General features: G+C 40.8%; 2 protein-coding genes across 6 annotated transcripts in view; one reads left to right on the forward strand and one right to left on the reverse strand.

The window, feature by feature from the left end:
• The window catches only part of SIAH1 (siah E3 ubiquitin protein ligase 1), a 37,243-nt gene extending 18,977 nt beyond the window's left edge, over window positions 1-18,266 (forward strand). Inside the window, exons 2-4 of one of the 5 annotated variants that reach the window (XR_012789121.1) lie at window positions 13,895-14,866; window positions 16,359-16,436; window positions 18,024-18,266. Coding sequence is in view for 3 of the 5 variants with exons in the window: in XM_075576664.1 (XP_075432779.1) it covers window positions 10,570-10,660; window positions 13,895-14,745 (942 nt within the window). In the remaining 2 variants the exon portion in view is untranslated. Of the gene's footprint in view, window positions 1-9,646; window positions 10,661-11,774; window positions 11,799-13,894; window positions 15,679-16,358 lie in introns of those variants that run through there. The other 4 variants (XR_012789120.1, XM_075576664.1, XM_075576666.1 and 1 more) reach the window with 4 other exon arrangements.
• The window catches only part of LONP2 (lon peptidase 2, peroxisomal), a 95,323-nt gene continuing 85,515 nt past the window's right edge, over window positions 16,258-26,065 (reverse strand). The window contains exons 12-15 of the mRNA XM_075576659.1: window positions 25,664-25,806; window positions 21,272-21,479; window positions 20,518-20,708; window positions 16,258-18,241 (exon numbers count right to left, since the gene is read on the reverse strand). Of these exons, the coding sequence (XP_075432774.1) occupies window positions 18,020-18,241; window positions 20,518-20,708; window positions 21,272-21,479; window positions 25,664-25,806 (764 nt within the window). The 3' untranslated portion in view covers window positions 16,258-18,019. The remainder of the gene's footprint in view (window positions 18,242-20,517; window positions 20,709-21,271; window positions 21,480-25,663; window positions 25,807-26,065) is intronic.

Genomic DNA, 26,065 nt, shown 5'->3' on the forward strand with positions numbered 1-26,065 from the left:
AAAATGTCATTAAGAAATTTGTTTGCAGTTATGTAACAGACTGTACTTTTTGAGGTTTCTGTTTTTGTTGCGGTTTGATTTCAGTTTCAAGTTCAAACCACATGGATGGTTTGACATTACTATACCACTTAATGATTCTAAATGCAGTTGATGTATTATATTTTGCGCAGAAAGTGGTGAATCTGCGTGTTCTAGCTGCATAGGAAACCATACATATGCGCAGTGGAAGTGCTGTATGCTGGGTGATAATGGGGAAAGGCGGGGTTGCAGACCTGCCTAAGACATGCAGATGAGCATACAGTTATATTTGCATATTTGCTTTCCTGAGGAGGGTTTTTGTCGCTTTTTTTACTCACCATAACTTAACTCAGTATTATGGTTTAGCCTATCCCATAGCCTCTCTTGCATTCCCAGTAAAATCAACCCCACACTGATGAGACCCATCAAGGTCGAAACAGCTGTCTGTGGGTGGTTTTCTGGGTATGCACCTTAACCCTGGCTGTGCTCAAAGCTGTGACTTGCAGCAAGCTTAAGCCTATAGGGAACCATGTTAAAAATGGTTATTGAGGCAAAAAGTGACACTGTGTGCTCATTTGCATGTCATTTCCCAGAATCCCTTGCTGCAGTGGAAGTGCTGTATGCTGGGTGATAATGGGGAAAGGCGGGGTTGCAGACCTGCCTAAGACATGCAGATGAGAGCATACAGTTATATTTGCATATTTGCTTTCCTGTGGAGGGTTTTTGTCGCTTTTTTTACTCACCATAACTTAACTCAGTATATATATATATATATATATATATATATATATATATATATATATATATATATATATATATATATATATATATATATATATATATATATATATATATATATATATATATATATATATATATATATATATATATATATATATATATATATATATATATATATATATATATATGCAAATATAACTGTATGCTCATCTGCAGGTCTGCAACCCCACCTTTCCCCATTATCACCCAGCATGCACTTCCACTGCAGCAAGGGATTCTGGGAAATGACATGCAAATGAGCACACAGTGTCACTTTTTGCCTCAATAACCATTTTTAACATGGTTCCCTATAGGCTTAAGCTTGCTGCATGGTCACAGCTTTGAGCACAGCCAGGGTTAAGGTGCATACCCAGAAACCCATGGGTAAGACATGCAGATGAGCATACAGTTATATTTATATTTGCATATTTGCTTTCCTGTGGAGGGTTTTTGTCACTTTTTTTACTCACCATAACTTAACTCAGTATTTTATATATATATATATACAGTGCTTGACAAATCACCCAAAAATCTACTCGCCGAACCAAAAAATCTACTCGCCACCTAGTCCCGCCCCCAACTCCGCCCCTAGTCCCTCCCCCAACCCCGCTTTAAAATAAAATATATAAATAAAATATTTAATAAATTCCTAGTAAGAACAACATTCGTTTTTGACATAAATGTATTTATTGTATTACATTATACTACAATTAGTCCTTGTTACGTGTGTGTGTGTGTGTGTGTGTGTGTGTGTCGGATGTACAAATAAAAGCCAGGTGTGAATGACTAGTTTCTTGAACCCCTTAACCAGTGTCTGGACATCCCCGCTTCACAATATCTGAAGCAGCAATCCCGGCTGGGATCTTACCTGATTCGCAGTCCCTCAATGTCCATGTACCCTCATTCCCGCAATGTTATACATTGGAGGGGAGGTTTTCCCTACCGGTCTTCTGGGTTAGGGGGGGTTCCGATGTCTTCCGTGTGAAGCTTGAGTCAGATCTGGAAGAAAGCAGTATAGGTTATTTCTGTGTAGTTAGGGCAGTTAAGATATACAGGGTAAATAAGATATCCAGATCCAGAGTGTGAGACAGACATAGAGTGTGGGTGAGAGACACAGAGTGAGACACAGAGAGGGTGAGAGAGGGTAAGAGAGGGTGAGCGTCAGAGAGAGAGAGAGAGAGAGAGTCAGAGAGAGAGAGAGTCAGAGAGAGAGAGAGAGTCAGAGAGAGAGAGAGAGTCGGAGAGAGAGAGAGAGTCAGAGAGAGAGAGTCAGAGAGAGAGAGAGAGTCGGAGAGAGAGAGTCGGAGAGAGAGAGAGTCAGAGAGAGAGAGAGAGAGAGTGAGAGAGAGTCAGAGAGAGAGAGAGAGTTCAAGAGTCAGAGAGAGAGTCAGAGAGAGAGTCAAAGAGAGAGAGTCAAAGAGAGAGAGAGAGAGTCAAAGAGAGAGAGAGAGAGAGTCAAAGAGAGAGAGAGAGAGAGTCAAAGAGAGAGAGAGAGAGTCAAAGAGAGAGAGAGAGTCAAAGAGAGAGAGACAGAGAGTCAAAGAGAGAGAGGGGGGGTCAGAGAGAGAGAGTGAGAGTCAGAGTCAAAGAGAGAGAGAGAGGGTCAGAGAGAGAGAGAGAGAGAGTCAAAGAGAGAGAGAGAGGGTCAGAGACAGACAGAGAGAGAGGGTCAGAGACAGATAGAAAGGGTCAGAGACAGAGAGAGAGAGAGGGTCAGAGACAGATAGAGGGTCAGAGACAGATAGAGGGTCAGAGACAGATAGAGAGGGTCAGAGACAGACAGAGAGAGAGGGTCAGAGACAGACAGAGAGAGAGGGTCAGAGACAGATAGAAAGGGTCAGAGACAGAGAGAGAGAGAGGGTCAGAGACAGATAGAGGGTCAGAGACAGATAGAGGGTCAGAGACAGATAGAAAGGGTCAGAGACAGACAGAGAGAGAGGGTCAGAGACAGACAGAGAGAGAGGGTCAGAGACAGATAGAGAGAGAGGGTCAGAGACAGACAGAGAGAGAGGGTCAGAGACAGACAGAGAGAGAGGGTCAGAGACAGACAGAGAGAGAGGGTCAGAGACAGACAGAGAGAGAGACAGAGACACACAGAGACAGAGAGGGCGAGAGACAGAGACAGAGAGGGCGAGAGACAGAGACAGAGAGGGCGAGAGACAGAGACAGAGAGGGCAAGAGACAGAGAGGGCGATAGACAGAGACAGAGAGGGCGAGAGACAGAGAGAGGGCGAGAGAGAGAGGGCGAAAGACAGAGGGTGAGACAGGGGTTGATTGGGGGTGTGATTGGGTGGGTGGGGTGACAGGGTAATTGGGTGGGGTAATTAGGTGGGGTGACGGGGTGATTGGGTGGGGGGACGGGGTGATTGGGTGGGGTGACACTTCAGGTATCCTACACCTACACACGCACACGCACACACACACACACACACTCTCTCATACATACACACTCATACACACACTCGTATGCATGCACACACACCCACACACCCAGCATGTCACACACACACACACACACACACCCAGCATGTCACACACACACCCAGCATGTCACACACACACCCAGCATGTCACACACACATCCAGCATGTCACACACACATCCAGCATGTCACACACACACACACACCCAGCATGTCTCACACACACACACACACACACACACACACACACACACACACACACACACACACACACACACACACACACACACACACACACACACACACACACACACACACACACATCCAGTATGTCACACACACACACACACACATCCAGTATGTCACACACACACACACACACACATCCAGTATGTCACACACACACACACACACACACACATCCAGCATGTCACACACACACACACATCCAGCATGTCACACACACAGACCCAGCATAGCACACACATAAAGACAGATAGACACAGCATCCGTTGGACACAAGGAGGGAGGGGGGGTCGGGCGGGCTGTGGAGATGGTAATGCATGAGGCAGGGGGAGCACTTACTTCCTCTATAAACAGCCCTGGAAAGGATTGAGGACGTCACTGCTCCTGCTCATATAGAGCAAACCAGCCAGCCCAGGCGCTTCAAACACAGACCCAGCATAGGTCATACACACACACACACACACAGCATGTCTCTCTCTCTCACACACACACACATCCAGCATGTCACACACACAGACACACACAAATCCAGCATGTCACTCACACACACACACACACACATCCAGCATGTCACACACACAGACCCAGCATAGCACACACAGAGACCCAGCATAGCACACACACACAGACCCAGCATAGCACACACACAAAGACAGACAGACACAGCATCCGTTGGACACAAGGAGGGAGGGGGGGTCGGGCGGGCTGTGGAGATGGTAATGCATGAGGCAGGGGGAGCACTTACTTCCTCTATAAACAGCCCTGGAAAGGATTGAGGACGTCACTGCTCCTGCTCATATAGAGCAAACCAGCCAGCCCAGGCGCTCAGCACACACACACACATACACACACACACCCAGCATGTCACACAGACCCAGCATAGCACACACACACAGACACAGCATCCGTTGGACACAAGGAGAGAGTGGGGGGGGGGGGTCAGTGATGGTGCGTGGGTGCGTGGGCTCCTGATTGGGATCGATGCTGGGAGGGGGGGGGGGTTAGTGATGCTGCTTGGGTGCGTGGGCTCCTGATTGTGATCGATGCTGGGCTGGGGGGCCGGAAGGGGGGGTTCAGTGATGCTGCTTGGGTGCGTGGGCTCCTGATTGTGATTGATGCCGGGCTGGGGGGTCGGGAGGGGGGGGTCAGTGATGCTGCTTGGGTGCGTGGGCTCCTGATTGTGATCGATGCCGGGCTGGGGGGTCGGGAGGGGGGGGGTCAGTGATGCTGCTTGGGTGCGTGGGCTCCTGATTGTGATCGATGCCGGGCTGGGGAGGATGGGAGGGGGGGGTCAGTGAGGCAATGGTGTACTGTGGCAATGGTGTACTAACCTTCAAGCAGAATACAAAAGGAAGGATGATTCGTGTGCGTGGGCTTATATAGAGCCTGTAGCTGGCAAAAAAAAAAAAACCTTGCATCGCGCCAAGTCCCATCAAACCAATCAGGATTTTGAAAAAAAATGTTTTTTTTTTTTTTAAACAAGCATAGAACCGCGTGCGCTGCGCGGCCATGAGGCTGAGTCGCCAGGAGGCCAAATCTTGTTGGCCCTGGCGACCTGGCGACCGTATTTGTCGAGCACTGTATATATATATATATATATACTGCAGACCATTTCATTTTGTGCAGTGAAATTCCAGAAACCGAAAACATACCTGCAGAGTTTCTACAGCAATCCAATAAAACACTTATTCAATTTGTGTTTGACACTGGCTACAGTTCATTTTACCCCATTGTCAGGTTACAACCTTTTGCTGCATTAGTTCCATATGTTATGGTAGGCTCACCAATACATGTTTTATAGGTTTTTATTTATTTATTTTTTACTTGATTGCCGTTAAAGTGATGCAAAAGGATAAACGCACTTCCAAATTCATTAAAAGCCAACATTTCCTTATTAACCCTTTCTAATAACTTGTATAATATAACATTGCTGAAGGGTTCATGGGACATGGAGTATCCAGGCATTTTGCTCTCAAGCACAACCAGAATCCAGAAGGTCTGGACCTAGTCGGGATTGAGAACATTAATATGGGTGTCACAAGAGGTGACGGATACCAGAAACTGAGACAACGAGAATCATACTGGATCTTTAAATTGCAACCAGAAGCCCTCAATGAGGAATTGGACTTGTTAGCATTCCAGTAGAATATACAGTTTATCAGTTTCCAGTAACAAACAAGACATCCTTATCCACAAATTCCAAACTAAGAAACCAGAATTGAATTGATAGAACTAACATATTTTAATATCCTTTTAGTACGGAACATTTTTAACTTTCATATGTAGTACACATTTTATCAAGATTTGATGTATACTTATTTGATCATTTTAAAGTAAATACTGAAATCAGTGAATGAGTTGCAAATTGCAAGGGATTTTTTCTACGATTGAAGAAAAAGTATACACATGGAATGCAATTTAGGAATATAAATACATAACTCATTAACCAGTTCTAACTTTGAGATTTTTTTTTTTTTTTTACAAAAACACTTTTTAAATACAATTTTGATGTAGAACAGACTATTGAGGTTACATAGGATTACATGTGTGTATATAACTTATAGACTCAAAGCAAGATGCTCGAAGATTTAGGAGTAAATGGAAGAGCTGAGAACCATAACATCAGCATGTTCGTCCATTGAATTGTTTTTAAACATATTAGAAATAGCAGACTGATAAGTATCATGTACTATAACAAGACAGAAAGTGAATCCCTGCGCTTCTCCCTTTGGGATAGCAATCAATGGGGAATATAAATATATGTATGGTGTACTATAACAAGATTGAACATTTATTGTGTTACCTTGTTATATTATTAAAACTATCATTTTATTGTATATTTATTTGCATAATATTTAATCATTGTATTGACATGTAATATGGTTCATCAGGTGAACACTGTTAGCCCTGCGGCATACTCATCCCAGTGGAGAGAAACCAATCCCAAACATTTAAACAGACAAATCAAACACATGGTGAGTCATTATCTAATCAACTCCCTAACCGATTAGAAACACATAGGTGGGTATAAAACAAGGATCTAACAGTTTTTCACCATATCCCTGATGAAGGCGCAGTCGTGCCGAAACGCGTAGGATTTTGGATTTTTAATCTACAACAAACTGACACATCTAAGTCTGTAGTTGTGGACCATCAGGCAGTTACGATTTGCCAGAAGAAAACAGAAGCCTGAGAGGTATTTGTATCAAGTGGAACTGATCATACAGTATTGAGCATGAAACAGCTCTCCCTACAGGGGTAATCCCTGACCAGGGACACCGGAACTACGTAGAGACTACGTCACATCCAGGACGCCAGCCGCAGCACGAGCAAAACTCCAGACAATGACGCAACACCCCCTGAGTACAGCAGCCCAGTGGACAAGCACGACAACAGGAGAGTCAAGTGCAGCGGTACGACATCGGCTCCGGAGGCGGCTCCAATTCCGGTGACCCAGAGGTGTCAGCCAGTTTTTCATCAAGTGGCCAACAACACTCAAACCGGGCAAAGAAGCTGAATCCTCATACAGGCAAAGTTTTCTGTTTTCAATGTATTACAAAGTTTGTCTTTATACATCCAGTCATAAATAATATATAATATCTGTTACAAAAGCGCCCCTGTTTGTGTTATTGTCTTGTTGTCATCTCAGATGTAAGTAGCTCCTGTGCTAGGTTTCAGTGTTCGTCACAACTCCATTTATATTCATCTTTCAAGATCCATATTTGTGCCCAAAATAGGTTCCGTTCTGCGGTGTGTCTGGAACCATGATTTGAAAGCCTTGTGGGTGGCAAAAATTATATTACATTTTAGAAGCTGCCTCTAAGGGACTTGTATATGAGCTGATGTAGCTGATTTGTTTTTTTTTTCTGGTCGAAATTTCCCATTGACTGTTTAATACGGGAATTCTTCAGAAAATGGCCCAATTGTCTGATATAGATTAAGACGGTGTGGTCTGGTGTGTTTTTTTTTTTTAAACGGTTATGTTTTTGTAATCCAAATCTCAATTCTCAGGGTGAATCACTGCTGATGCGTTATCAGATGCACTCACTGTATTTAAAATGTTTTTTTTTGTGTGTGTCAGTAATGATGCAACTTTTAATTACTCCTTGCTGCGGAAGGCTCTTGTGTGGTAAATAAGCAAGCGGTGCCCAGTTTTTTGTCCTTTTGATTTATGATAGCCCTCTTAACTTTAACTGCTGCCAGGGACAGCCATTCAGCACCACACAAGGGAAAGTAGGAAGGGATGGATGTTTTGTTACACACCATAGAGGCTTTGCACTTGGGCCTTTCTAGAACCGAAGGGGTGTATATTATGTGCCAAGCATAGCTTATCCTGGCCTGGTAGGTTTGTTTCAGATCATACATACATTTAATGGTATAAAACAGAAAGACAAGGCCTTGTAAATGAAACTTGCAGATCCTATGTAAAGAAATGGTAACATGGAGATCCTTGTTTACTAAACACAACATAACTTATTATAGGAGTTAAAATAAATGAACATCCATTAAAAATGCAGAGCAATCGTCAAATTAAAAAATAACATCCGCCAAAAATTATTCAACCTGTCAACTCACTGTAAGTCACTGATTTGGTATCCACATACTACACACGTAATATAATAGGGCGTCATACCAATAAGATATCCCTACTTGCATCTCGGTAGGTAGAGATCCCAAGAGGTGTGAAATACTAGGGGAACCCAAATCAGTTACTATTCTAAAGGTGTACCTGTTCCGGTTTGGAAGGGGTTGTTTCAGCGGGCACCACGAGGCAGAAAAAACGTAGCAACTGCTGGACTGTGCTGTGAAGTGTCCTTTATTCTAAAGGTGTGTGTGTGTGTGTGTGTGTGTGTGTGTGTGTGTGTGTGTGTGTGTGTGTGTGTTTATCTATATCTCTTACAGACCGAACTAGAGAGGGAAATTAGACCATCTGTAGAGGGAAGTTAATTACTGTTTCCCTATTGTCATGCAATTCTCAGAAGGGATGTATGTACCCCATATGATCTATAAGGTATAGAGTGCAGTAATGTCATGTTCACCCTTTCCTAGTATTTCAGAGTTTGGTATATACTTTTGGGTCTAAATGCATCCGTCTTCTGTAGGGGGGACAAACAAAGGAAAAACACAATGTGCTCTTCAAAGCAAATGATTAAGTGGTAGTTCTAAAATGAATACCGTGAAAATAGATGCATGTAAACACAATAGTGAAATGTGAATATAAATAATTTGCTACTCAAAAAAACAAAAATAAACAGTCCAAGTTCTTTATAACATTTAAAAAAACAAAAAACAAACTAAATTTTTTTTTTAATGTATCATAATGTAACAAGTATTTTTTTTTTCTATAGCAACTATTTACAAAGTCACATTCCATTCCTCTTCTGAAACAGGCTCTGGCACACCCCTTTTTTGAGCAGTGCCCTCTCTCTAGCAGTGCACCAATTGTATCTAGTGACTGCCTGGTCACATGATCTTCCCCACAAACCTTTGCATCTTTGGTCCTCTTCTGCTGTGCTGGATGCCATTTAGTGAACCCCCGAGCCAAATCTTCGCTGACAACTTAGCTAATTACTTATCATTGTGTGAATTGTATTGATGCACATATTAAAGGGAAGAAAATAATAATTAAAACAATGCGGTTGGGACTGCTGCTTTAAAAGGCAGGCTACATTTATTAAAACTCTTCTGTAGGTCCACTCAGGACTAACCCCTTCTGTGCAATGCAACCCAGAGACAGTTTTTGAGAGCTGGGAAAGAGCCTTGTCAAATGTTCAACCCAATTAATTCCTATTAGAACCCGCGTTGTACAGAATTATAAGGGATCAAGCCAATATTTTTTTATTTCAGATAAAAGAACCTTTATTTTATTATGCCCCAAATTAAAATAAGTGTTGCATTGCTACAGCGAAAAGAAACCAGATACAAAATGGTCTTTGGAGAGATTTAAAAAAATGAGATCATATTTTTTTTCTCAATGTACTGCGAACCTCCACTTTTTGCAGAAAGATGTATAGGATTGTCTAAAATGCTTTCCAATTAGCAGAGTGCAGTGTGGGCATTCACCAACTAAACTGAATTGTTCCATTAACCGCTCTTGCTTCCAGACCGGCTGGAAGAATGCGTTGCAGCCCCCTCTTTCATTGTGTTTGACAGCCACAGATGAATGTGTTTTTTTTGCAGGCTCCATCAGCAATGAAATGGCTAATGCCAAGAGGCGGTGGCCGACGCCTATTGGAAGCATTCTTGTGCGAAGGGGTTAACGGAGAGGGCTGGCCTTTACCCATGTAGGAAAGGAACACGTGAATGCGTCATGACGCCGTACGTGTCTCCTGCGGGACGGGCCCCCTTGGGGTGTGGTTGGTGGAAGGAGTTTCAGCTGCAGTCTGCATTCGAGTGCCGGAGAGGCCGGATGGGAGGAGTTCTGCCTCACAGCCGATCACTAAATGTATTTAAAGGGGGGAAAACAGGATTTTGCGGGACAGCTCATCCAGCGAATTCCTATCATTTCATTAGCGATTGTCCACGGCAAATCGGCTGGAGATTGTTCTGTGCGTGAAAACACATTAGCAGCTTGGTGCTAGGGCCGGCCAGGAAACTTTCCCATGCCATTTGTTGGCGGAGGAGGAGGTGTGCGGATGGGAATGCAGCAGTGTAACCAGATCACGGCGCACACGTCATGCTGCTGCTTGTCCGCTCCTGACCCTGGATGGATCACTTTCGGAGCGCTCCTGTTTGTGGCCACGAGTGTGTGCACCAGTTTCCCTGTTTTGATCTGCCTTACCATTTAGAGATTTTACAGAAAGCGATCGCCGAGTTTTTTTTTATTGTACAAATCTTTGTGTATCGTAAAGCCAATCTGTTTGAGATTTTGTTTACCTCTGGGTGGATCACTTTTTGAGGTTTTGGGTGGGTCACTTTGCTACTGCGCATACCGAGGACTTGGAGACCAGGGCTGCGTCCTTCATACTTGTATGGGAAGGTCTCTATTTTTGATTTGCTTACTTCATCCCCTCATATAACAACTGCTAATGCCAGTGGGGGAGGCCCCTGATCTGGGATCTTTTTCTTTCTCTGGGAAAGCGCAATGAACTGTCTAACTCCTCATGACGGGGAAAGCTACTTACAGCGTGTTGTATTCGTGGAAAGGGGTTCTATTTACGTGCCTATCAGGAAGTGACCACAAGAAGAGAAAAGGTAACACATGGCTCTTACCTCCTATTTGTTTCGTGGTTCGTCCTGTCTGTGCTATGCTAGCATGGCAAAGCGCGCAGTTGTAGGTCCCATTGGCACCGAACGGGTTAAATATGAACGTTTTGGGTCGTTAGGAACGGATTTCTGCTACGAAGTGCAAATAGGGAAACCTTTCGCAGGACGGCGAGTTTACGCTTTGCCTATTTTGCTTAACTGTGTTTAAGTTGTGTTGCGATTGCCGAGTTGGTGTTTAAAGAAAGAGATGTGTAGAAATAAGTTTGTCCTGTATTTTTTTTTTTACCCACATGGTGTAACATAATCGTCTTGATTTTAAGTGTAAAGACTTGGGTTTAATTGTAGAGCCAGTTGCTGTATTTCAGATCGGCTGAGTAAACTGGTACAGATGGGGAAGAAAACATTCCGTTTTTTCTCATTGTAGTTATTGAAGTGTAGTTTTAATTCTTGAAGGACACGTTTTCCCCGTTGCAGTTAATATGGTAGGCTACATTTTGAAAACAAAAACATATACAACTATACTTAGATCTAATGGATGTGTAGAGAATGCAGTAATTATTATTTTTGTTTGTATTCAAGCGAGATATCCCAAATTACAGATGCGTTATGATGGAAAACGTCGACAGTTTTTTTTATTTTTATTTTTTTATTTTATTTTTTTAGTTTGTGTTAATGCTGAACAATATAAAGGGTACCCTGAAGCATTTTTCTGCCATACATTTTTTTCCTACTACATATCAGTTGGGCTTTGGCAATATTATGCAGTAAAAGTTTATTTTCTAAATATTTATGTTCCTGATGCATTTATTTTTCAAAGTACTTCGATCTCTTTCTTTGCTGGGTAGACGTCTTGCAACCCACATACACTTGTAACAAGAAAACCACATGCTTAAAGATGAATGCATGAGACATGTTCTGGGTAGCACTTTATTGTAGCAAAGCTTTGTTTTTCCCTTGTTACACACACTCAAATAGTCCTATTTTGTCTTTAGCTAGCTTTACTGGTGTTTCATACATGTCCTATTAGGTTTTTGCAAAATCACTTGTCTGTGTTTTCGTGCTCCCAAAGGGGGGCAAAAATCATTGCAAGGCAGACAAACGGATGAAATCCTATGTATTGTGCCAGGTAAACGCATTACTCCATATAACCACTCCTTAAATTTCATGCTGATGCAAGTAAATGCACTGCTCTATTCTGGTCATAGAACTTTGTTGCTGCTAATATCAGCTGCTTTGATGCTCACCATATGTATGTCATATTCTATTTTGAAAACTGTCCAACTACACTTCCTTAGTGCTTTAGAATTGTTTTATTTTGCTTGTGCATAAACCGTTCTACATCAGTAATATGCTTTCATAGAAAGTATTTAATATTCCCATGCATTTCGGGTGAGATTACCAAATTGGATTGGCATATGAATTTTCTACTGTTACCAGGAGCTAATTTCTGTATAAATGGCTAGTTTGCTGTATGAAATACGTATGCAAAAGGGTTGGCTCGTTTACTTTCCCTGTGGTATTTACATTAGCCACCTTGGTTAAAAATCAGACTCTCCATAGGATTCCTACAAAGGATATAGGCAATCTCTAAATACACAAAGTAATTCAAATGTATTATAGCTTAATCTATGGGTCTTGTCCTACTGGAGCTTTAATTTTGTAATTTAATCTGTCATCATTTATATTTTGTTCACTTGTGTGTAAGGGGTGGTTTTCTCTTTGTAAAAAATAAAGGACAAGGTATTCTCGCAAACATACTTTTGTTGAATAACACTCTTTATGAACACTTATTGAAAGTCCTTGTGGGGGTGGAGGGGTGCATGGATGGGGTGGGAGAGGGGGGGGGGTTGCATTGCACATTAAGTCAACAGAACTAGCATAACTTTCCCTGGAATAACTGAATTTTACAAACACTCTTGGTTTTTCCTGAAGGAAGTGTTTATTTACCTGGCAGCCAGTACTATAACACCTTTTATGTAGCTGGCAACTATTTTATTTTTTTGCGTAGATTAGGATTTAGAGTGCTGGTTGGGGTGAGGGTTGTCATATTAGGGTTATGATGGCATGTTGGGGTAAGGGTTAGGCTAGCATATTAGACCTGGGTTAATATATTAGGATTAGTGTAAGGGTTAGGGTCAAACTGAAAGTTTTTTTGTTTTTATGCTGCTGCAGGTTAAATAAGTGATCAAGTGCCTTATTTACTGGCCTGGGTAAATAGCATGCACCTTTTCCTTAATTTAGGCATGTTGCTGCAGGCAAATAAGAACTTTCTAGTGGAAAAGGAGTAAAGTGTTTTTTGTTTTTTCCCCCCGTATATTTTTAACCCTTCATTTCCTGGCATTGTGATCATAAATTAACAAACCTTACATTTGTGGGAAGTCTTCACCAGCACATGGTTCCAAGTGTTTGGAAAGGATTGCTCTGTGCACGTTCCCTGTGGCCTGGCCTTGCAAATAGTTGCAAAAGTTCTTTCTATTGAAAGATTCTGTTTGCATTCAGTAGGATCTGATTTGTCGCCTTTCATTAGATTTGCTAGTAACTTCATATTTGCCTGTAAACTGGTGAGTGCACTGTGCACAATCATTGTTTGTGCAGAACATGTCAGTCATTAAATGTAAATTTTACTTTAATTATCAAGAGTACAACATGGCTGAGTGATGCAATATCCAGATTGCATTCCAGCTTCAGTGTTTGTGCAAAGTATGTTATGTTTTTAATTAAAGGAAGACCATAATGCTTCCAGTTCCTTTTTTTTTTTTTTCTCACAACATATTTGTATTTTTGGCATTGTATGACAATCATGATTGTGGAATTCAGCTTTTTATTTATGTCCCTTGACATCTTTCTGATGTACTCAAATTGGTTACAGTCCATGTCCTAGAAAAAAAAAACTTGGCAGAGCAAATACATCAGCCTCGACTACTGATTGGGGTCTTTATTTTGTTGTATGTAGATCTGATGGTCTTCAACAAAGCTGTAATTAAAAAAAATGTTATGTAAGTGGTATGAGTTGCAATAAATGTTAGTTAAGAGCACTTGTTGGGTTAGATCTTACGGCATTCGCTTGTTATCAAAATAGGCTGCCACTGAAATTTGGTTCTGGAATTACTCTTGATTAGTTATATAGGCTAATAATGGATATGGTTGTGTTTTTAGCGCCATCACATTTAACCATGCATTGCTTATATTTCTGGAAAAGTAATTTTCTCTTTGTCATTACAGAAATGAGCCGTCAGACTGCTGCAGCAATCCCTACTGGTACTTCAAAGTGTCCACCATCCCAGAGGGTGCCTGCTTTGACTGGCACAACCGCTTCCAACAATGACTTGGCTAGTCTCTTTGAATGTCCGGTGTGCTTTGACTATGTATTACCACCTATTCTTCAATGTCAAAGTGGCCACCTCGTCTGCAGCAATTGTCGCCCAAAACTCACATGCTGTCCAACATGCCGGGGGCCGCTGGGATCCATCCGCAACTTGGCTATGGAAAAGGTTGCCAACTCTGTGTTGTTCCCCTGCAAATATGCCTCGTCGGGTTGCGAGGTAACTTTACCTCATACTGAAAAAGCAGACCATGAAGAGCTTTGTGAGTTTCGGCCTTATTCATGCCCTTGTCCTGGTGCTTCCTGTAAATGGCAAGGTTCTCTAGATGCCGTGATGCCACATCTAATGCACCAGCATAAATCTATAACAACATTACAAGGAGAGGATATTGTATTCCTGGCTACAGACATTAATCTTCCCGGTGCTGTTGACTGGGTTATGATGCAGTCTTGTTTTGGCTTTCACTTCATGTTGGTCTTGGAGAAACAAGAGAAATACGATGGTCATCAACAGTTCTTTGCAATTGTACAACTAATAGGTACACGGAAGCAAGCTGAGAATTTTGCCTACCGATTGGAGCTTAACGGTCACAGGCGGCGATTGACTTGGGAAGCAACTCCTAGGTCTATTCATGAGGGAATTGCAACAGCCATTATGAATAGTGACTGTCTAGTTTTTGACACCAGCATTGCACAACTCTTTGCTGAAAATGGCAATTTAGGAATAAATGTAACAATCTCAATGTGCTGAAATGGCAATCGGACATTTCCAGGCCAGTATTCAAAGTCTTTGCATTAAATTTCAGATACAAAGTTACTATTGACATTTCTTGCCAGCCACAAACTGTAACAAGGAGGTTTGGTAAATGAAGGTAACTAAAGAACAGGAAGCGGTTGCATGTAGAAACACTAATATTTAAAATCCAACAATAAACCACTGAAACATATAGACACCCAGCTTGGGCCTCTTTTTTTTTTTTTTTTTGTATTAAAAAACAAATAAATAAAAAAAATCCACATAATGTAAAATAATCCTGAATTAATTTGGTTGTGGTTTGTACAGTGAAAAATACTGTTGTGTTTTTTCCCCCCCTCCCTTTTGACAGACAAGTTATGTTGCGTGGTTTCAGACCGCTGCTTTCCTCATTCGTAAGTCACTATATAGAATTGCTGCTGTTTGTGTACATTTTCTGTGTATTGCTAATTTTTATTAACTTCTAGTTTTTCATTCAATAAATTTGACTTTCTTTTCTGTAATTCAGGATTTCTTTTTGTACGTTTAAACTGGTTTAATGTATGTTTGCTGTGCATAATTTGTTGGTTAAATATAATATTTTTTTTTACTTTTTTGGAAATATTTGCTTCCAGTTAATCTATTGCTGGTATGAATGATTAAATTGTCAGTGGTAATACATTGGAAAATTACCCAAATGCTCTTGACTTGGTATTTACCAAATGCACATAAGATTAAGTTGGTCAAATGCTTAAATTCTTGCTTCCTTGAAAGAAAAAGGTTGAGAACTTTTGAAATTAGTTTCAATACAAATGGTGGTATTTGTTTTGTAGTGCAAAAAAACATTGTCTAACAACGATCATTGAAACCAGATATTGTTAAAGAGTAGTCTCAAAATGAGATGTTCTCCATCTTTTTATAATTGTCATTAAAACAATACTTTGCAACCTACCAACTCTTAGCTTTAATTTTTGCTTTAGTGCAAAACCGGAATGTACTGTATATGTATTTTGTTTGTTTGGCAATTCCCACTGGAGACTAATCCATTTTAATTGATTCCAGAGGTTAGTAATGTATTTTTTAGTATTTCAAATGAAAATATGTAGTATATATAAAGCACAAGTTTCTCCCCCCCACCCCCGTTTTGCCAAGCAATTGTAAATGTGCATCTACAGTTAAGTGATTTGTATAAGGATTTATTTAAATAACTTTTTGCAGTATATACAGATCTACTTGTATTTGGCTTTATATTTTTTTTTATAAGGCTGTGGTTTCCTCCAAAGTAATGGGATAGCTGCCCATGTGGTCTTGTTTTCTCTATTGCAGAAAATGGTAAACAACTTAAATACAGAATGTGGTTTGATGTTTGGAAACATTTTACTGCTAGCTATCATTAACAGTATATGTATGAAACGATCTACTAGTTTTTAGTTTACAAATTGAGTCATTGCAGTCACAAGTGTATCTAAATTAAGGAAGTTGCTAAACTTTTGAGTTGTATGAAGTCAGAATAAATAATCATCACACAAATTAGTTTCTCAGCAAGAGCGTTCTTTACTAAGAATTTGAATCAAATCTAATAACTAAAGGGTTGTACACTAACCATATTTAATTTTGTTTTATAACTGTAGATTCAATCAATACATTCAACAATTCAAGAAACAACAATTGTCCAGGGCTGGAATTGAGAATCAACCTTGTTTACTCAAGTATGGACACAAATGCAAGTAGTTATTAGATGAAGTCATGTAATGCAATTGTAAAACTGCGTCTAAAAAGTAAAACGGCTTAATAAAGGTGCATAAATAATGCACTGCAGCATCTAAAAATGTAGGAAAGCTGAGGTGCCAGTTATACAAATATTAGAGCAGTGACTTGCAATCCCCGGCCACATCCCGGACCCCTTCTTTATAGACAAGGTGGGAATCAGGGATTCAAGCAGAAAAAAATATTTTCACCTCAAGACACCCCCTGGTTTTCCAGACAGTTGGGTTTAGCTGCTGGTTATACACCCCCACTTTAGGAAAACAATTGCGGTCACATTATGGGCCAATAGGAAGCTGCACTTTGTAGTTTCCTAATAGACCACTGGCGCCATCTTAATAAAATAAACACCGGCAGTGTAATGTACGTATCTTGGAGGGGGGGTCCCGGGGTGTCCCCCTGTAGCTTAAAATAGAGTACTTCAGTTCCAGAGAACCCCATTTCCAATCATGTGACAATCCATACCCATTTTGGGAGGGATTGCTGCATTAAAAAGCAGGGTATGATTTAATACTTTGACAACTTTTCTATACTATATACCTAAAAATACATTGCAGAATTTTACATAATTTTGTTTAGTAAACATATGTAGCACCCAAGTGTTCCATGGTTTGAGACCCACTGTCCTAGTCACACTAACCAGAAAGCAGCCCTTTACTTTGCTATCATTTTTAATTATTTTAAGATGCATTAAGCTTTAGACATTTTATACTGACCACCTATCACAATATGATGCCTGTCTGTCAGAAAGATGGCAGCAGTGGTGCCAAATAGACTGGCAGCAGTTCTTAAAGTGGAGCCATAGTTTCTTGATCCTGAATTTTGTATGTGTTAACCACTTCCTGATAGAGGCCCCTATGCTGCCATTTAATCAAGCAGATCAGCCACTCTATTTTCGAACACTACTAGTTTGTATAAAATTCAGTATTTTGACATACAAGACAGGTTGGGAACAAATGCAATGTGAATTTGATAGCCATACTTCTAGTTGTACATGCAAGTTAAAAACGGCAGGATTTGTTTAACTACACTGCGCAGTACATTTATTTAATTTCTTAATCACATGCATAACAATTAAACTCCAAATATTTGGTTTACTTGGCTATATCAATTTTTAGAACATATTCAAACTTTCCAAAGTATCGTCCTTTAAATAGTGCACAATTACCAAATGGTCCACTAGTTCACTGGTATTTCTTACCACGCCCCCCCCCCCCCCATCCCCAAAACCCCCAACATAAGCAATATTTGCTACTTTTTCTTTAGAATATGGAAGAAAGTCTTACATTTACAAAATGTAGGTTCTGCTATACTGTTAGAAAATTAAATCATTACAATTTGTGTGGGCCACTGCAATTGTACAATTATTGTAATATAAGTTTCCAAACGATGGCATGGAGCATTAAGTAGGATCAGGCACACATTCATTCTGTATCAAACAGCACTGACTTAAGAGTAGGTTTGCAGTGGTAGACCATTAGGGTGTGTTCTAGCACTGTTTCTGTATTGTGTGTGATCTTCAAACATTTCAGAGTTTACTGCTCATGAGGTCAGGCCTGGTCTTGATGGCAAATCCCCCATCAAAAGCTGCATTAAGAACTTCATCCAGTGAGCCTGCCATCACAAAACTCAGATCCCGCCTAACATTTAGAGGAATCTCTTCCAGATCCTTTTCGTTTCTCTTGGGAATTATGACTCTCTTCAGTCCTGCTCTGTGAGCTGCTAACACTTTAGCTTTGATTCCGCCAACCTAATAAAACAAAATTGAAAAATGATTTTTTTCTTATGCGTACGTTGTATCATTCACATGAAACTCATTACAACTGACTTGATTTCTAGTAATATTTAGAAATTAGTTATTTACTAGATCTGGGAGTGAGCACATTCCCATCACACTTAATGTACTGCCTTGGATGTTGGAACAATCTGTGCTAGCTATCTCCAAACTTTACATTGCAGTAAAAACAGCCAGAAAGCCAAGTATTTGTTTAACAATATATGAAAAGCTAGCGCTTTTGTTGTTTTAAACATTCAAGTGATTTGCTACTCTTACCAAAAAATTGAAAAGCTTAAATGTGCAGTCACTAATAGTTTGAATTCCTCATCTAAATGTGATTTTATAAGTGTTATCCCATATATAGATATTTTTAATTTGGGTTCACTGCATCTTAGGCCCCATGTTTTGCTCTTTTCCAACATCTCAAAAACCTAATTTACGCTGGTTTGAATTGTACGTGATTTAATCTGCCCTGTTTGAAATATTTAAGGGAGTCCATTAGAACATTATATAGTGGCCAGTCTCTCCCCTCCCGTGAGAATTGTATGCATTACAGGATTCTACCTTGTACTAATGGAAAGAAGGGGATAGTACATAATGGTATAAACTATTGGGATGATGACCTGGGACATTACACACTTCTGGTTCAAGATAAATCTCCCTTTCTATTTACAAGCACTGCTATCAAACATTGCCTCTGCTTAATTTAACTACTTTGAGTTCACAATATACTTTAAACAACTACATGCATCCTATATGAAAAACTAGTATAAGTAAAATTGTGCATTCTATATCTACAGTGCTTGTTTAGTATGCTCCTTGGGGAGTTTATTTACTCATTGGAATGGAGGCAACACTGGCACAAGAGAAACACTGCTTCACAGCATATCCTTTAAGGGAAAGTATAGTACAATTTAATATTAAAACAAAACAGGTAGCACTTATGTATTACTGGATTGTAGCAGGGGTCTTTGTTAATTTCAGCTCTGGGGAACCTTTGCTTTTAGAGTTACTTCCGTAGGTGCCAGTGCCTGGAGTTTACCTGGCCAGGTAATGAAGACCCATAGGAACCCGCAACTGATGGTCACGGCTTCCTATTGGATAGGTGACTTGCAAAATGTAAGCTGCCATTTCGTAAGGCCCGTGATCTCTGGCTGTAGCGACACCTTCTATGGAGGTAAGTATCTGGAAGCAGGGGCTCTATGGAGCTAAATACAGTTTTGCTCCGTAGACCCCCTGCTTCAATCCTATAAATAAAAAAACGTTACATGTTTTTTGCTGCTTTAAGATGCTGACCATACTGTCATCTATGTAGCAGGCTTTCATTTAATTACTCTTCATGTTGCGCTTATGATAACTTTGTTTTTTGATTTTGCAAATTACATACTGTGTACAGGGCAAAAAGTGACAGCCCCTATTCCTCGAATATCAAATTACTGGTGGTTTCCAAAATAAACCACCAGGTCAGCATTATAACAGCAAACGAAGTCAAAAGAAAAGTTTTGAACCAAGAAGTCTATTTTCTGGGTTAGACATATGCTTCCAGTGCAAACAAAAATGCTCTCTAGTGCAGGTGCTCATGGGTTCTAGGACCGTTGGCCCATGCGGATAACCCAGGGAGTCTAGGACCTTAACTATAAAAAGCTGAAATGACCGTGGCAAATTGTCACATTCCTCGCTCATGTAGGTCCATGTTTAACTGGACATTTTTTGTAAGTGACAATTTCAGTTTTTTTTAGTGCGTTAATGATTTAATTGATGTGTTACCTAAACTTACCAGTGTAAACACAACAGCTGAAATTAGCAATACATAAGCATACAACTGTCACGGGCACCAATGATGTATCAGAATCGGACATATGGGCGCAGCTGTCTCACTGTGACCAAGTCTCCACCAGCTTTGACGCACAGGGCAGCTTCGCCAAGGTAATTTAAGGGTTAATATACAGCAGAACATACAGGACCCCTATAAGCTCATATTGAACCCCCAAAATAACCACAATATATATATATGTATGTGTTGCGTATAAGTGTCAAAGAGGAGTGCTACTGAGCATGGCAATATATATTTAAAACCAGAGACAGAACATGACACAGGGTAAGGCTAGGGACTTACTGTGGTGGCGAGAGGCATCTGCAGCGAGGTGAGAAGCGGCTAAACGTCAGTGAAGATTTGGTCATGGCAAAATGGCCACAACCAAACGTCCTAGACTAGAATATGGTGGGTAATTACAATGGGTGACACTTACTGGAAGAACAAGACCTCTCAGTGTGATTTCTCCAGTCATTGCTACGTCAGAACACACCAGTCTGCCGCTGAAAAGTGAAGCAAGGCAAGTTACTATGGTAACACCAGCAGATGGTCCATCTTTTGTGACCGCTCCAGCTGGGAAGTGCAGATGGATGTCGGTGTTGTCAAGGAGATCAAAACTTCCAGACGCTGGAAGAAAAGAAAAGGAAATGTGAACATTTGTTATTTTCTATGATATAATCTAATGGTTTCTTCCTTGGCTACCACAGAGATTCTGACAGATTTGTCTTTGCAAATTAGCACTACACTGAATGTCCAATCTGAAATCTCAATGGATATAAAATATTGAGGCTCCATATGTGGATAATGCCGATATGTTCATCCTTTAACGCTATCTTCAGTACTCTTCCATAATTTTTTTTTCCATTAATCACTTTCCCATATTGTTCTCTTTATTGAAGGCAAATACATTGGAAAGCAATAACCACATGGCCTTCTGCATCTGTCTTGACTATTTGCCTCCCTCAAAGACACTTACCCATAGGAACAATGCAGAAAGCCTGGTGCTAATAACTTGTCTTACTAATACTGGTTACATTAATTCACAGTATAACAGCTTTAGAGCTTCCACCCCCTACCCCCCTTTCTGGGACCCTACTGACTAGTGGAATAATAATCTTTGTCCATATGCAGGGGTGATTTACATTCTAGTTACGCCCCCACTCTGGCTTCTTCCCTTTCCCCTCTTGTACCATTTGTTAGCTGATATTTCTTTGCATTGCTTCTCAGCCAACTTATTGCAAGATGTGCCGACTCCTTCATGATGTCCCCCAGCTGTCCAGTTAGAGTTAGCTGGCCTTCTCCGTCCATACGACTAGCTTCCACAAACATGATCTCGCCACCCAAAGGAGTCCATGCTAAACCGATTGCTACGCCCGGTTGATTCAGACGTTCAAATACCTATTGTAGATGATAAATAAAACAAATATATAATACTGCTTTATACGAACGTGCAAGATTTTGAAAGTTATGGGAGGTACACACATGCAAACTGGATTAAATGTACATCAGAGGAAATTTCAAAATGTATACTGTACATATCACAATATATGCCATCAAAACATGTATTATCAATTTCTGGAGCACGGCTTCTGTCCATAGCATGACCTGAACTGAATATTTAATATACACTATACTTCTGTTCCTATTGTATTTTGTATGGCTAGCAGCCATCACCAATCTAATTATGTTTGTTATAAATAGTTGTGGGTTGTTAGAGTTATGGCAAGAATATGCATACTAAATGAGGTTGAAAAAAAGACATACGTCCAAGTTCAACCTATGGTACATTTAAACGACAGATACGTTATCCTATATTTGTACTTGCAGTATATTGATCCAGAGGAAGGCAAACAAAAAATCCCACGGACATATCCAATGATATCTCATAAGGGGAAAAAAATAAATTCCTTCCCAAAAATCAGATTACTCCCATGATCAACATTCTTCCCATGTTTACTTATTAAACCGTTCCTTTCTACAAAGATGTCCAACCTTTGTTGGCAGATACAATACATATTTTCAATCGCAGTCTCCATGGGTAATGAATTCCACAGTGTAACTGCCCTTACTGTAAAGATCCCTTTCCTTTGCTGCTGGTGAAATCTCCTTTCCTCCAACCTTAAGGGTTTGCCCCCGCTGCCTACTACAGCGTCTGCTGTGGCGGACGCTGCGCGCACGAGAGCCCTCCCCGCAATGGCGCCGGGCCCGCAATAGAATTGAGAGCAGGACTCGCGTCGAGCGATACGGCACGCCCCCCCGGCGGTTCAGCCAATGAGGGCGAACCTGCCGGGTATCGTAGACGCCTCTTTTCGCCTCTTTTCTAATGTAAACACATCTAAATTAATTTTAATTTTAATAAATAATCTCGCGGGCGCGCGTTGCAGCTGAGTTACCGGGGCCGTAGCCTTAGGGATGACACCGTGCCATTGGGATGAATAATTATTTTGAAAGCTCCTTGTATTTTCCCCGAATATATTTGTGTATAGTTATCGTAGACGCCTCTTTTCTAATGTAAACACATCTAAATTAGCTATCCTCTCCTCATAAATCAGATTATCCATCACCCTTTATTAATTTGGTGGCACTTCTCTGCACTTTTTGTAGTTCCAGAATGTATTTTCTAAGGAGTGGTGCCTAAAATTGTACTCCATTTTCAAGGTGTGGTCTTACTAATGCTTTATTATGTTTACTTCCCTTCCATCCATTGCCCGTTTAAACAAGAGAGTCACTTCTCCCTTTAGTGCCAGTTTTCCAAAATAGTTTGGTTTTATCTGCACTGTCTGATGATTTGCCAGCCACAGCAATGGTGTGTAAGGTTTTCTAATAAAATCCATAGCCAGTCATTGCACACCCAACAATCTGTTATGCTGAGCTGTAATGTTGGTCAACAAAGAACAAGCTGGAGATCAGAAGAAATGCTATCATAGTATCCCCCAGTGTAAATTACATGGAAACTGCCAATTAGGCTAACAGCATTTTTTCCCCCAACTATAAAATCCATAATAGTGAAGCTCTTTGAAACAGAGCAGAGAATGCACTGGCAGTCTCATGCCCAGAGAGACAAACTGAGACACTAGGCACTTGTTACATTTCCATATAGTATAAAACTTACACTTCCTCTAACCACTGCTTCCTTTGCCTTCTGAATTGTTAATTGTGCTGCCAACCTAACTCAATGTTATCGTGAGATTTCAGTCCAGTGTCTCAACTCTTACCACTATGCATGTTTCATCCATTCAATCATTTTGACAATTACTCCAGTATTCCCATACTCACTTAAAGTGGCACCTGGTATTCAACCTCTTGGCACCCATGCCAATGTCAACTGATTTATAGCTGGACATTCCCCACCTAGCTCTATTCCTTGTTCTTTTTCACTGCTGCTCGAGGATGTACAACATGCAAGTCAATATTGACCTTTCCCCTAATGTTGGATGAATTGGCAAAACACACTTGCTATATACAATAATTACTAGTAAGCAGCACCATGAGAAAGAAGGGCATTTGTGCTGTTTTTTGTACTGCTTAAACCCTTTAATGGTTTAAATTGCATCATAGTGGCAATGGATTTCTCACAGGTGTAGTACTTATTTTCATGTCAAACAGCCTGTTATCGAATTAGATATTCAAACTAGTGCATGAAATGTTCTACCCAGAATGCACCACAGAGCCGGCATTGCATGTGTGGATGCAATAATAAGGTGTTAAAAAGATCACGTGATGTATTCTGGCTTAAAGGAACAATCCAAGATGGCAATTTAAAAAAAACACCACCGAATTGAAGCAGGGGGTCTCCGGAGCTGAACCCCGTTAATTTCAGCTCCGGGACCCTCTACTTCCGGAGATACTTAACTGCAAAGTAGGTGCCGGTAGCTGCTCTGGCTCAGCAAGCTGGGCTTTCACGTTTGAAGCTCCCGTGTCACATGGACCAATTGGAAGCCGCACGCACAGATGACATCACGGCTTACTATTGGCCCACAATTATCTGAAGAGCAGACTTATTGTGAACCTAGTTAGCCGAGAAGAGCAGCTACCGGCACCTAATTTACATTTAAGTATCTCTGGAAGCAAAGGGTCCCTGGAGCTGAAATTAATGGGGTTCAGTTCCAGAGACCCCCGGTTTCAACTGTATATATTAAACAAAAAATGAATTCGCAAAAAAATTCCACCGTCTTGGATTGCCTCTTTAAACTGTATATAAATGCAACATAATCAACAATAACCTCAACAGTAATTGTTAAAAAGAAAACAGGACAAGCGCTTTTCACTGTCGTGACTGGGAGCAGAGCATCCATACAATAACATTTTTTTAGCAGCTTGCAATTTCAGCTGTATAGAATTATATAAGTCTCTTTGTTTACATCACTGTTTCAATGTGTGTGAACTAGGGTGTGTGCATCAGTGTGCGTTAGTGAATTGCTGTGAAAGAACATTGGGTGCTGGTATAAGAGGTCACCATCCCTTTGCTGCCAGAGGAACCAGCAACGCATTGCTTCATATTCGCTGGTCCCACAAGCAGCAACGGAATTAAAATGGGTGCTTACAAAATATGTGACCTGCCTGACCCCTGATAACGCCCTGGTTTCCCTTGGCATTCTTTATTTTTAGTGATACACTTTTGACAGTGAGGCTATACCAGACATGGCTTTGTTTATCATGATACAGTACAATGAAGAAACAGGCACACGGTCTTAATCATGAGGAGGTTTAATATGCCATAAAGACCAACGTTTCGGCAGTCTAATACTGCCTTTCTCAAGGTGAAGGCAGTATTAGACTGCCGAAACGTTGGTCTTTATGGCATATTAAACCTCCTCATGATTAAGACCGTGTGCCTGTTTCTTCATTGTACTATATCATATTGGGACTTCAGGAGCTCCCCATGACCAGCGCACCGGCAGCTAAGTACCCCACCTCTATTACCTATGTGACTGAGTGCGTGTCTCATCCTCTATCTTTGTTTATCATGAACAAGATTGTTTTTCCTTCCTATCCATACAGGTACCAACCAAGCAGCTTAGCTCTATCCCTAAAGTTAGGTCTCCTAAAGAAATGAATCGTGCTGCTTAATCCACAGCACACAGATCATGAATTCTTGCACGTTGCTTTATAGAGTATATCTTAATGAGTTAAAGGGGGCAATCTCTTCTAAAACCAAAGTGAACTAATTGCAGAAGACATGTTGAAGTGATCTCATCTGGGTGATCAATACCTTTTGTTAAAAATCCAAATCGGACACCTTTAATTATTTATTTATTATCATTATTAGACTTGGAAGGAGTTTGATTTCCTCTGGCTGCTGCCTTTTGTATGATGTCACTGTTTGACTAGCAAGAGCTTGCACAGGGAGAGTCCCCCTCTCCACCCCTCCCCCTAACTTTATTGGTTCCCTTACAAGGAGTGTTGGATAAGGGTAAAGGGAACACTTGATTGACAAATACTCCCCCATTCAGAGGCCCCTTAGAAATTCAACTGACTGACTATGGTGGATGGCACCTTTAACAGGATAAACCAAGCAAGGTCCAACAGTGCCGCAATTTGTAAGCACTTCAGTTTTAAAAGAGAGCAAGAGTTGCAGTTACCTCAATTTCATACATTGGAGGCCCGAGGATATCTTTTAGCGCGTGGTGATCAATCAGAATTGGCATTTCAGGCGGCAGGGCCAAGTCTGTTGTGTCACTGATCGTTCTAGGTTTTGGATCTTCTGCGAGGTGCTCCTTGCATTCTGCGATAAGAAAATCCCATGGGGCATCAGTAAGAGAATTTGCAATGACACTGATAAATTAAATGGAGATGAATTGCCACTTCAGCTAAGGTTTAACATCCGTAATGAACCTGAATGATAAGCATCTGTCTGAGGCATATCACTGACCTCATGCCATCCTATCTCCCATGTATATTCATGCACTAGATATCCATTAGTGCAAATATGCACACTCTTCCAAGACAGGCTTATTATAGCTCACATCCTAATGTAATAAGTA

Source organism: Ascaphus truei, chromosome 19 (genome assembly GCF_040206685.1).
Source record: "Ascaphus truei isolate aAscTru1 chromosome 19, aAscTru1.hap1, whole genome shotgun sequence".
NCBI classification, from domain to species: Eukaryota; Metazoa; Chordata; class Amphibia; order Anura; family Ascaphidae; genus Ascaphus; species Ascaphus truei.